Source organism: Perca fluviatilis, chromosome 3, assembly GCF_010015445.1.
Source record: "Perca fluviatilis chromosome 3, GENO_Pfluv_1.0, whole genome shotgun sequence".
Lineage (NCBI taxonomy): Eukaryota > Metazoa > Chordata > Actinopteri > Perciformes > Percidae > Perca > Perca fluviatilis.
In genome coordinates, this window is record NC_053114.1 from 2,262,518 (window position 1) to 2,276,358 (window position 13,841).

General features: G+C 41.0%; 1 protein-coding gene across 1 annotated transcript in view; it reads left to right on the forward strand.

The window, feature by feature from the left end:
• adamts18 (ADAM metallopeptidase with thrombospondin type 1 motif, 18) overlaps positions 1-13,841 on the forward strand; it is a 71,683-nt gene that overhangs the window by 22,104 nt on the left and 35,738 nt on the right. The window contains exons 8-12 of the mRNA XM_039795089.1: positions 1,233-1,338; positions 3,142-3,279; positions 3,385-3,538; positions 5,372-5,467; positions 8,229-8,377. Of these exons, the coding sequence (XP_039651023.1) occupies positions 1,233-1,338; positions 3,142-3,279; positions 3,385-3,538; positions 5,372-5,467; positions 8,229-8,377 (643 nt within the window). The remainder of the gene's footprint in view (positions 1-1,232; positions 1,339-3,141; positions 3,280-3,384; positions 3,539-5,371; positions 5,468-8,228; positions 8,378-13,841) is intronic.

Genomic DNA, 13,841 nt, shown 5'->3' on the forward strand with positions numbered 1-13,841 from the left:
CATCAACTTGATTAACTGTCACTGAACAGAGAGCTCATTAAAGGTATCCTACATTGGTAGGCGGTCAAATCTGTGTGAAAAACAAGTGTATAAGTTGTGACTGTATAAAATATGGATGTTGTGTCTGTGATGTCATTCATTGGTTTCTGAAGAGCCAAAATGAAGCTCAAAATGGGCGGCTTATGGTGGCTGCAGCCTTTGCCATTTTGGCAGTGCCTGACGTCGGCTAATTTCTAAGATTTTTTTCAAAATTAGGCCCTATGTTCCCACATTTCCTTTTTCATGAATTTGTATCATATTTTATCCCCTTTTCTTCCGATTTGGTAGCCATTTTTCAGCACTGGAGGTTGCCTCTTCGTCTGGATAAGCCATGTGGAAAATCAACGTAACAAATCAAGAATCATGCTTCACCATATCTTAAGTGACCAGCGTTGCACTTAAGGATAGGCTTTTGGTCAGTTTACTCCTAAATCATAACGCTTGTATGAACAAGAGGCAGCTGGAACAACATCAACATAGCCAACTAAGCTTGACTAATACCATAATCATATTGCTTTCACACCAATAATTGTTAGTAATCTCAAGGCAGGACTTTATCTCATTAGCTGCATAAGGTAACAAAGGTGAAAGGTGACTCACAATTACAATTATGTATTCACTGTATGTAAATTCTTAATGTCTGTATGTTCTGCCAGTGTTGTTCGAGTTTAACATGTGGCTCTTCAAGTCATAAGCTCATTCATCAACCGTATATTGATGTTTCTATTGGTGTACATGTACATTTTTGGATCTATTACGATAAATCGCTGCCAGTAAAAACAGTGACCACTGAATATTTTCATCAGCTTGTCAGTTACAGTAAATCCCACATCTCGGATCACTTATCTTTTTTCCTAATGCTGTCAGGTCCATCAGCAGTAGGCCTCCTCTAAACTGATTGGCTATCAAAGTCTAGGAACCAACTTAAGTTAAGTTGGCCAGGGCTTGTGAGGTTACACTTTGCAGCTGATGTGAAATTCCCCTTCCTGCATGCATGTACGCAATATGCAAATATGACAGGTGTTTATATGTGCTGAGGTACACCACAGAGAAAAAGACAAAGGGATTTGATCTTACAGTTTTGGGGTTTTATTTTGTTTACCTTCAGCTTTTCATGCAGTCAGTACATTATACTTAATAACCAGTTATCCTGACTTTACTTTGTCTCTCTCCCTCTTCCTTTCTATATGCAGGCTTTGCCCCCATCAGTGGGATGTGCAGCAAGTACAGGAGTTGTACCATCAATGAGGATACAGGACTGGGCTTGGCCTTCACCATCGCTCACGAGTCTGGGCACAAGTATGTCGAACAAAAACTGCATCCTGGCAAGCTCAATAACAGTTTCTGGACACCACATCAGACCACACAGACTTAATCAGATGAAACTGTCAGACTTTAGTGTCATAGTGTCGCTATATTAGCTCTGTGCTGTGAGTGGATGTAACAAATCTATATTAAATGAAATAAATGTGGTCTGATTTAAAGCTACATTGTGTAAGAATTTCTCCCATCTAGCGGTGAAATTATATATGACAACCAACTGAATATTAATTTCTAGTCCCCCCCCTTTCCGAGTGCATTTTAACTCCTACGGTGGCCGTATTATTCCAAGAAGTACGACTTCGTCCGTGAGTGTTCCTTCCAGTGTAATAATAGTTTTACGTTATTTTGGTACCATTTTATTGCTAACATCAGCTATCAGGTTCCCAAACATATGTAAGCTAATGTTAGTAAAGTATCAGTACTATCGTTATTCTGTAAGGCAATATTTACAGCGTAGGAGAGAAGCAGCGGAGGTTTGTGTGTTTAATATATTTCTCTGAGCAGTATGAAGAATGTCAATGAAACCAAAATGAGCTCTTAGTATCTCCGTCGTTTACACGCAGCTGTTCTAGCTGGAGCTAGTCTGTGTTAGAGCAGCACATGACGTGAGCTGTCTGTCCGGGAATAACGACACAAATGGTTACGTTTATGTTACAAGGTAGATACTCATTTTTCATCATTGACGCGAGGAAAAGTATCCTAGACGTCGTTCTAGTGTTATGCACAACCATGCTATGGTTAGCCAAGCAACTATAAAACTTTGAATTTACACAAATAGGCAGAATTACCTTTTGAGAAGAAAGCAGGCCATTTTGGCATCCCTTTTCAAAATCCTTGCTCCTTATGAGCGCTTTCCATCTTGGAAAAGCCACTCCAATATCAACTTTGGTCTTGTTGCTTTACCTGTCGCGTTGTCGTTTTAATTCTCTTTTTAACTTCCTTGGCGACTCCCTGGCATTCATCACGGTGCCACTGAGTTAAAAAGTGCGAAAGGCGGCGGTATGTCCCTCTTTGGCTAATGTATTTTTTTAAAGATGGAGGCGCTACATGGCGGCTGCCATTCGAGCGACTCGCTCGTATGTATTCTGAATGGCAGATTCTACGCTTACAAGAATACTTTGATTAGATGGTGGAAGTAATTACACATGAATGAGCACTGATTTGTGAAAGAACAAAAGTTTTTTTTTTCCTAAGAATCAACTCAAAACATTACACAATGGAGCTTTAAAGAAACAAATATACTCTGAATTAAAAGAGCATTACGTTAGATCACTTCCTCATCCACTCCATGACACTTTATGAGAGAATAATGAAAACTGCCTCTGGCCAAATGGCTCTTTCTTTGTGTTTATATGCTTCCATAGAGATGGGAGGCCATTTATTTTTGATAGTTTGTAGATTTCATGTTGGGGTAAAACCCTTCTGTCTGTCGGGCATGCTCTCAACACAAACTAGGGACAACATGTTGTTTGTACTTCATCCAGGGATATGTCCTGAAACAAGCTATATTTTCATTTTATTATATAATGTTACATCAAAAGTTGGGTTAACAAAGACACCAGCTCGGTCATCACAAAGACAACTTACATGTTTTTCTTTTAAGCCCTCACTTTTACTCATTAGAAACTTGCACAACATGTCTTTGTGCCTTGCTATGTGTAAATATTAAGGGCCCAATTTTAACGATTTAAGTGCACACGGTGAAGCGCATGGCGCAGGTGCGTTGGGTGCAAGATAGGGCCCTAAACTTACATGGTTCTTTTCTTTTTTTTCCTCTAGTTTTGGGATGATCCATGATGGTGAAGGGAACCCTTGTCGCAAGACAGAAGGCAACATTATGTCTCCCACTCTGGCTGGAAACAACGGAGTCTTCTTCTGGTCCACCTGCAGTCGACAGTACCTGAGCCGCTTCCTTGGGTAGGCCTCTGCGCCTCGTGCTAGTGCACAAACACTGTCAAATTTGCCAGTCAGTTGTCGTTGCCCTCCTCCTGACTGACACGTGTGATTTGCTATGTTCACCAGAACAGCCCAGGCATCCTGTCTGGTGGACGAGCCCAAGCAGATCGGTCAGTACAAGTACCCTGAACAGCTTCCCGGGCAGCTGTACAACGCAGACACGCAGTGCAAGTGGCAGTTTGGCTCCAAGGCCAAACTGTGCAGCCTGGATTTTGTCAAGGTGAGACATTCACTCTATAGATTTTTAGCATGGTTTAAACGCTATGATCAAAAATGTTGTATTAACAGTGGATCACATGACTACTTGCATGTGAAAGGTTCACTTTTGACGAACCTACAGAGAATCATCATCTGACTCTGTAGTTGCACCTTTTAAGCTTTAGTTTTTGGCAAATATGCCAAAAATACCCACTTTACGCTACCTCCCCAGCACCAAAAGTGGAGCATTTAGCAGCTAAAGAGCTAAAGATATTTCCCTCAGGAATTGGTTGAAGAAATCAGGAAAATAAAACTATAATATAATTTTAAAAAAAATACTTGAAATGCTAGTGGTGCTCTTAAACTGCTGGATGTGTCAAATGGCAAGTGTTTGCTAACAATCAACCATATCAATTTAAAAATTGATGATATGTTGGATGTTTCTGCTGTCCAAAAAAGAAGTAATTGCAGGTTACACCAGGGTGTTCTCTAAACCATATCTATTGTAAGTCTTTCAGAAGGTTGTGACCAAAATGGCAGCATGTAAAATAAACCAACAAAGACACTATACACTGAAGTAAGAAGTAAGAGTACAAAATAGATCAGCTAACCCTACAGTGCGGTTGAACAGTCCTGGTTTTACATTTCTAAATCAAGCATTATTCATGTGTCCCTTTGCCTAAACCAAGACTCACCAGATGAGCCTCCAGTAAAGAACTGGAGCACCCAGATTATACAGGAGCTGCAGTTGTCTGCTTTACAGCTCTAATGATGCATTGCTAAAGTGGCACTTTATTAATTAGCATGATCTTTGCACAACAACCTTGAACCCCCCCACATTTGACCCACCATTGAAATGCATTCCATACGTTGAATGGGAATACACCCCCCAACCCCCACCCCTTTCCCAAGCCTTGGTATAAGCCTTTATGTCGGGTGCATTCAGTGACGTTGATTCACATGTAAATGCTGTTTAAAATACTACAGGGTATCCTCTCCAGGGCTGGGATTGCTGGGAAAATCGACTTTGCCAAATCGTATATATGACAGATTAGCACACAGGGCATTGCCTTGGCTATTCACAACTTCTCTAAATCCCTGCTATGTTTCCCTAACAGAAGATCAAATACTACATCTGCATTTCTTAGACCTGTGTGCAAGTCAGTGGGTGGTAAATGAACCTACATGCTGATTAAGAGTGGATCTAGGGCTGCCTTTCACACTTTTTCCCCCTTGTTGTTTTTGTTCCTAATGGGCTCATGTAGAATGATTTTCAGCAGTATGGCTGTCAACCACCTGCTCGGCATCAGAGAATGGGGACAAAGACACACACACACACACACACACACACACACACACACACACACACACACACACACACACACACACACACACACACACACACCGGAGTAGTCTCTTCTGCCTTTACACTCCCTCCTTTCTGGTTCCTCTTTCGTTGCCAGTTGCAGTTGGGCGGGTTGCCAGACTCTGCCGCCTGTCTTTCGACCCCGGCTCTCCCTCTGTGCTCACTCGCTCGCTCTGTCTCTGTATTGTTGGGTCGGATGACACATACAATTATAGCCCGTTTCATTATAGAAGTACAATGATTAGATTTGACACCGAGGCTTTGTGGAGAAGCTTACCAGCGTGATGGTGGTCCCGGCAGGAAGCATGTGCTGTCGGGTCAAGGAAGAGGAGAGAGGGGAGCAACACCATGCCAAAAGGCTCTTCTTTCATGAAAAAACCTACAATGGTAAACGAAAAAAACACCATATCTGATAGACATCTCATCCTCTGTGTGTGTGTGTGTGTGTGTGTGTGTGTGTGTGTGTGTGTGTGTGTTTGTGTTTGACAGGACATCTGCAAGTCGCTGTGGTGTCATCGCACAGGGCACCGGTGCGAGACCAAGTTCATGCCTGCTGCAGAAGGCACCAGCTGCGGTCCTGACATGGTGAGGAAATGTCGGTAACACTTTACATGATAAGAGTGACATGACACTGTCATGACACATGGACCCTAACTCTAACCCTAACTTGTCATGACAAAAACCGAATGACACTTACTAAAAGAAGCGTTATGTCATAAACGTTTATGACTTATTTATAATGTTTATGACACGTTCATGACAGTGTCATGTCACTCTTATGTAGATACCTTCAAGTAAAGTGTAACCAAAATGTCTTCTTGTTCCTGTGGAGGATCAGCCAGTCACTCATTCTGCTCCCTGACACTTTTAAACTGGGATTAATATAAACTGGGTTTTCATATCATTAATATTGGTAATGATAACAATGTACCAAATTGTTAGCTGAAATGTGGGAATGGTGTGATATCAATAAACTGAAGTCTGACATCAGCAGTCACATGATCAGACAATATTGGAGGGGTTGAAATCTCCACTTTTAAGCAAAATTGTCTGTCTGGAAATATAAAACTAGCCTAAGTCTCTGCTGGCTGCCTGGCAAGATTTCAGGAAGTCAAGAAATAAGAAATAGTCCGGCACCCCGGTAAAACCACATTTTGTTTTTAATTTGGGTTTGTTAGCTTACCTACTGACAGAGCCAGGCTAGCTATTTCACCCAGTTTGTAGTCTTATGTAGTCAGTAGATTCCTAGTTACTGTACACATAAACTTCTCTTCTAACTCATTTCCCTAAAATGCCAAACGATTGCTTTTAACAAATCCTCAGGAAACCTTAAATTTACTATCAAACTATCAGTGGAAAACTATCAGTGGAAAACATTCATAACAGTTCACAGTTCATTCAGTTTACAGACCAACTTCTTGATTCAACTTTAAAGGGGCAGTTCAGAATTTTGGACATAGGACCTCATTTCCAAGTTAGCCAGTGTGTTATAAATCAGTGGAGACCGTTTTCAACACGTTTCATCCAGTCCTTTCAGTTTCAGAGTTGGCTGGTGCTAGGCTAGCGCAAGTCAACAGTAACTGCTAGCCTGCCATTAAAAAGTCTTACCCACTCCACAGTACACCCGAGGTAAATAAATTATAACGCCAGACTATCGATGTAAATGTCTGTTGATAGAATAATGTTTGAAATAAAACTACCTTTGCATCGCATTGCAATAGTTATACTTACCTAGGCTACAGCAGCGGCGGAGTGATATTACCTAGGCTACTGAGGAAGCCGGTTTACATGACAATCACGCAAGTTTATTTACCTGCTGCTGTCACTCTCCACAATGCACTGAACTGTAATGTTATCTCCACTAACGTTGTCCATCTCAATCTATCAGTAGCAGCTAGGCTAACGTTATGTAAGGGGCTAGCTTTATTAGCTAGAGTAGCCTCGTCGTCGTTGTCAGTGACTTGTGGTCCTTTAGGTTTTTGAAAGTCGTCTGGTCTAAAATGATCACTACACATTTGCAACTTGAGAAGGGTCTCCGCCGGTGTCTTGATGTCCAAGCCAGCAGCAAGAAGCCACAGTTGGTTCTTTTCTGGATCTCGTAATGGAAATTTGTGGAAACTTTGTGTTTGATTTATTTTGACAATTTCTAAATGCACACTGAAACACTATGTTGCCTAGTCCTTAGTTTCCAATCAAATGCTTCAATACCAATGTACTAGGCTACTACTAGGTGTCCCGACTGGAGTGCGCTTCTCTGTTTACTTTTCGGCGCAGTACTACTAACCGGAGCAAAGTAAAATTCCGCCGCTGCTGAGAAACTAGTCCCTCAAAATGTAATGCGATCATTGAGATGCAAGGGTAGTTTTATTTCTAACATTATTCTATCAACAGACATTTACATCGATAGTCTGGTGTTATAATTTATTTGCCTCGGGTGTACTGTGGAGTGGGTAAGACTGTTTTTAATGGCAGGCTAGCAGTTACTGTTGACTTGCGCTAGCCTAGCACCAGCGAACTCTGCAACTGAAAGGACTGGATGAAACGTGTTGAAAACGGTCTCCACTGATAAATAACACACTGGCTAACTTGGAAATAAGATCCTATGTCCAAAATTCTGAACCGCCCCTTTAATCTGATGTGCTTGATGTAGCTGTGAGTGCACACACCTTTTCTTTGTAAAGACACATTGTTACTAACATTTCGAGTTTGGATTTTATAAATCGGGCTTTGTCATTGTGATGTCATGGTGTTCCCAGTTGGCAGTAATTACTTCAGTGAATAGAAGTTTATTATGGTAACTGATAAAAATAATAAATATGAATATAAGAGCCCAGTTGTAATAAATTGTAGTCGTCCTTTCAATTAAAGTGTTCACACTTTCCGGAGCCAAAGTAAATCCTTGCACCTTGAAAAGGGAGAGAAGACAGCTCAAACTACATTCTTTTATTTGGACTATTACTTGATTAAAAGCCAGTTACCTGTATCAATAAAAAAACATCTTTGCTGCTCACGCATGCATGTACCTGCAGAAGCATTTTTACTTCTCCCAGCTGGAGACAGAACTATCTTTTTACATATCGAAAGGTGATATTTAGAAAGAGAGAGAGAGAGGTGGTGATGTGTGTGAGTGCAGGGTTTGGCTCGGATGGGGTTTGTGTGTGTGTGTGTGTGTGTGTGTGTTGGCTGTAGCTGCAGAGTGTGGGTGTCCAGGTGTGGTGCTGGGCATTTGTCCAAACCAGGAAACTCAGGCAAGAACCTCGGGCCAACGCTCAAGTTCTGATAAGAAAACTATTTCTGTGTGTCTTTTTTCTCTTCATTCATTTCCTTTTCTCTCTCTTCTCTCCAGTGGTGTCGGAGGGGTCAGTGTGTTAAATACGGGGAGCATGGTCCAAGGGCGGTCCATGGCCAGTGGTCAGCCTGGTCTCAGTGGTCTGACTGCTCCAGAACCTGTGGAGGAGGGGTCATGTACAGGGAGCGCTCCTGCACCAGTCCAAGGTATACACACTTGCTCACATCATCTTCTAATCCCTCACCTCATTTGAAATGCTATTAACTAGCCAAACAGATGACAAAGTGATTCATGTTGTCATGTGGCTGCTTCTGCAATGAAAATCTGAGTTGCAGTTTGGGCCAGAAAGCAATTCTTGAAAGCCTCATGTCCCAAAATCCTTTTCTTTCAGAACACCTGAAAGTATTGTCTGCCAGGTTGCTGTCAGCACACACACACACACACACACACACACACACAGACACACACACACACACACACACACACACACACACACACACACACACACACACACACACACACACACACACACACACACACACACACACACACACACACACACACACACACACACACACACCTGATAACGTCTCTCATCATTCAGGCTGACAGTCCAGACAGACGGACCATTTCTCCCCGTGCTCCAGACGAGGAAATTCTCCTAATATCGTGCTCTTTTCTCTGAAAGCTGCCAAGACAGTCAGCAAACGTACCCTACTGCTGCTCACTCACACAAACATAATTCTACATAATTCTGCAGACCCAGATCCCACAGTGCATATCTCTTTGTTAGCAAAGGGCTCTGTGCATGTCATTACAGGCACATGAGAGATCCTTAGTTTTAATGTTGTGTTTCATTGAGATGTACAACCCCTTGTTGTTATTCCCTAAAACACTCAGGAGATTCTTTAGATGTTTTAAGCCTTTATTTCACTTTTAATACAATTGCTAGATTTATTGTTGTTCTGTCACAATGCTGTGATCAGCCAACTGTTTGGCCTGCAGTTAGTTAGCCAGGCCCCACAACACTGGCCCTTTAAATTAAATACAGGACAAGCAGGATTTTTGCAGTGGGAAATTTAATGAAAGGATTAATTAGCCTGAGCATTCATGCAATTTCAGCCCCTCTTGCCTTTACTGTGAAGTATGTGTAGTCCATAGACCAACGTCTGAGTGACAGAGGATACTGACGTTATGTTGCAATTGTATGAAATGTTTGAGCAAGTTTTGTTGTTAAGGGTTTAGCGTCTTCTCCTTGAAGAATGTGTGTTTACACTAGCAATTTTCTGCATACTGTAACTCAAACAGTCATGATGGGGATGGTGGAACCAATTAACTGTGTTTTTATTTTCGCTCATGGGAGCTATGGCCAATCAACAGGAAACAAAGTCAACCCAAATTCCTAGACAGCACCTCTAATGTTTTCCCTGTTTGTGTTGCTAGCCAGCTGTCAAGGCAATTTTAAGCACTCTTCAAGTGCTCATATTATGCTTTTTGGCTTTTTCCCTTTCCTTTATTGTGTTATATATCTTTTTTTGTGTATGTAATAGGTTTACAAAGTGAAAAAGCCCAAAGTCCCCCCCAAAGGGACTTACCATCTCCAACAGAAAACACTGTTCACCAACTGCTCCAAACTGCTCTGTTGTAGTCCAGCCTTTACTTCAGAGACCAACGTGGGTCACTTTGGAACACATGTTATAATGCTCGCCTAGCTGCTAGCGTGGCACAACCTCATACTCTGCTTCTGACTGGCTAGTAGTCCTTACCTAGGTACTGTCAGGGCACGCCCTCATACTCTGCTTCTGACTGGCTAGTAGTCCTTACCTAGCTACTGCACATGTGTGACTCCCAACAAAGATGGAACAGAAGTGTGATGCCTCACTCTGTAGCTAAAACAGAGAGCTCAACACACAGGGTGAAAAGAGGATCTGCAGCACTGTGTAGTACAACAAAAATATGGTGTTTTTATGAAAATTAAACCATGTAAACCTATTCTGGTACAACCTCTAAATACTAATATAATATTATGAACCTGAAAATTAGCATAATATGAGGTCTTTAATATTTAATAAAGTTAGGAGGAACTGATTTCTACATCTAGTGAAATGCCTTTTCAGCTAATGTTAAGCATAGTTCATGCTGTTTGAAGATAAATGTTTTACTCACTAATGGATCCACTTGTGGCTCCACAACCATTAAAGGAAACAGCATTGCCATAACTCATACTTGTATGCACGAGCACACACATCCACCATAAGCACACTCTCATACCACACTAACAAGTATCTTTTTTTTTTTTTGGGCCATTTTAGGCCTGTATTTATATAGGATAGCTGAAGACTTGAAAGAGGAGAGAGAGGGGGAATGACATGCAGCAAAGGGCCGCAGGTCGGAGTCGAACCCTGGCCCGTATGGAGTTATATTCCTATCTTTAATCAAGAGCGCATTCTTTCAATTTGAGAGCATTTCTCACTGATATTACGTTCAGATTTTGTAATAATTTCCCTCAAAACCTTGCTCTCACACTCAAATAGTCACTGCTCGCGCTTGGATTTGCTCTGCTTGTGCTCAAACTTTCTGCTTGGACTCAGATATGTTGTTGTTTGGACAGATTTCCTGCTCTCAGCTTTGAACCTTCTCCTCGCACTCAGGCTGATTCTGCTCACTTGCAAAGTTTCTGCTCTCGGATTTCTCCTGCGCGCTTGGATTTTTTTTGTGTTATAACCCTATCAAAAGTCAACAACCAATAGAATGCCAGCTGTAGTGTTGACCAATGAAATGATCCCAACCCCGTTGAGGGTGCGTTCACTTTACTTTAGAACGTCTGTTGAGGGCGGCTGCACTGTAACCTGACTGTAACCAAGTTTATATATCCCCGCGCCGTTTATAGCTTTATTATAAGTATATGTCAACATTGTGCACAGAATGGTCGACGCACTTTCACCTGCACCCGTCAGGAAACGGGAGAAAGCTTTGAAGTGGGACGTATGAAGTTATGTCCACAACTACGAGGGTGAGTAACATAACTTAAGCACCTAGCTAGCTAGCTAGCTAGCATATGGCTCTAGCATATAGCCTAGCTTGATGTCCAGAAACAAATATATGTTCTTTATTGTATAGCTAGCTAGATTGAACGACATATGACGGACAGTATGTGTATATGTGATGACCCTACTTTGTATTTTTTCCTCGTTTGGTTAACCATGTTCCTGGGATTTGGCTAATTTCATGTTAGAGCCAGTAGTAAAACCTAAACTGTAATATAACTGAAAGAACACAAGAAACTGGATTGTTTGTGTCAGTTTTTGCATCACTGTTGTGTGTTGTTCATCAGAATTTAGTCTTCATTCCTTCATATAACATTAGTTTGAAAATAGATTCATAGCAATCTGTATAAAACGTAATGTTAAGTTCAATTTTATCACTATAATAAAAACAGATCTAGAAATGATATGGTTTCTTATTTGCTCCTTAAATAGCAGTTATTTGTTTAATTAATACAAAGCAAACTGAACTGAAAAAACAAGAATTTTGTTTTACTTTTTTTTCATCCAGGTGGGGCTGAGGGGTTTGACCCCTGTTGATCTGTGTGTGTCATATCACCAACCCATGACAGCTAGAATTCACCCTGCTACTCCAGATCTACCTGCTGTACGGCTGGCTACAGACTACAACCATCTGCTCCAGATCTACCTACTGTATGACTGGCTACAGACTACAACCATCTGCTCCAGATCTACCTACTGTACGGCTGGCTACAGACTACAACCATCTGCTCCAGATCTACCTACTGTACGGCTGGCTACAGACTACAACCATCTGCTCCAGATCTACCTACTGTATGACTGGCTACAGACTACAACCATCTGCTCCAGATCTACCTACTGTATGACTGGCTACAGACTACAACCATCTGCTCCAGATCTACCTACTGTACGGCTGGCTACAGACTACAACCATCTGCTCCAGATCTACCTACTGTATGACTGGCTACAGACTGCAACCATCTGCAAGTTTTGTTTGTAGTGAACATCATCAACAGCTACACTTAAAGTCTCTTGGGTTCATATGGGACTTGGTTGTTCTCCATACTGCATCAAACACTGTATTATTTTTTGTGTTATATTAGTACAGACAACAGTAAGTATCATTACTTAATCACAGTATATATTGTTCTGGTGTACACTGTTGACTTGACTCCATGCTATTGACTATACTTTAGCTTGCCACCTCATAACTTTACCTTAATTGCTCTTGTATAGTTAATTTATCTTCTGCTAGTTGTACATACCTCCTATTTAATTGAATTATTCTTAATTTGTGTTGCCATACCTGAATCATCCCTCTTGTGAACACTAGGCCTACCTTATCTTTATTCATAACCCTGCTCACAAACTCACCTGAACCTGGGTCATCTGTTTGCCAATATCAATGTTCCTGCTACAGTAAATCCTATAGGCACATTGTACTGCTTCACCGTAGTATGAACCATACACTTTTAAGGTTTCGTGTCAAATATTGTGCAATTTGTTATGAATTACTCATTGTTTTGACAAGGTAAATTAAAGCTATTTACCAAGTGTCAGCTCTGGTAAATTTAATTGTACTGTTTTTTTTTATAAATGTTATGGAACATGAAAAAACAATTTGCCTTGATCAGGGTTTTAATTTGTTGCAAATGTGAACATGGTTTTAATAATCTGTATCTTATTGCTCTGAAAAACTACAATGATTTAAGAAATAGTAATGATACTTATCAACATTTATTGAATTGATTGAATATATGGGCAGACATTACAGGCACCTATTCATGTCAACAGAGAAAACAATAATTTGTTCTCTCTTTTATCACTTTGATTATACGCTGATGGTGCAGAGAAGGGTGAAGTCCTTGTAGATCTCTGGCACTTTGAGGACAGACCGATCCAGGAACTCTCCACTGTTGTCTTTGTATAGTATGCTCCTATTAAAGACAGATTCATAGACATCAACACGTAATATATTAGGTGTACATAGCTTGCTTTAACATCATTACTATCTTACCTTACCTTCTCTGATTTGGTTTTGTGGACATCAGTAATTTTCTCTCCCAGGCCTGGTTGTGCACCCTGTGAATTTAAGCAAGAAACATAAGTGTATGTAACATGATTTTGCTATTATATTATTATTTTTACAATTGCATTATTATCAGACTTGCCAACCTTCTTGGTTTGTGCTACTGCTGCCTGTCCTCTGCACACAGGTGAGTAATGTGCTGACTGGCACAGGTCCATGCACATAGTGCAGCTGTGATGCAGCTCAACGGGTACTTCAGTCACACCTGGAAGAAGAGAAACAAACCAACAAAATATTTGTTCTTTCTGCTCAGTTTGCTTTGTATTAATTAAAAAAATTACATTTAAGTTGCAAATAAAGCATATCATCTCTAGATCTGTTTTATTAGTGGTGAAATTGTACTTAACAGACTGGGTCCGTGTACTTTTTCGTTCATTTGATTTTCATTTCATAAACAGGTATTAAAAAACAAATGGTTATTTGATTTTCGTTTTAAATCATGGGGATCAGACCTCCGGTGCTGGGTCTAATATTCTAATATTAGCTGCTGCAGCTAGCTAGCAGCTAGCTACCAGCCCTGTGAGCTTGGTCCCCGCGGTTCGCTCCCCGGTGCTG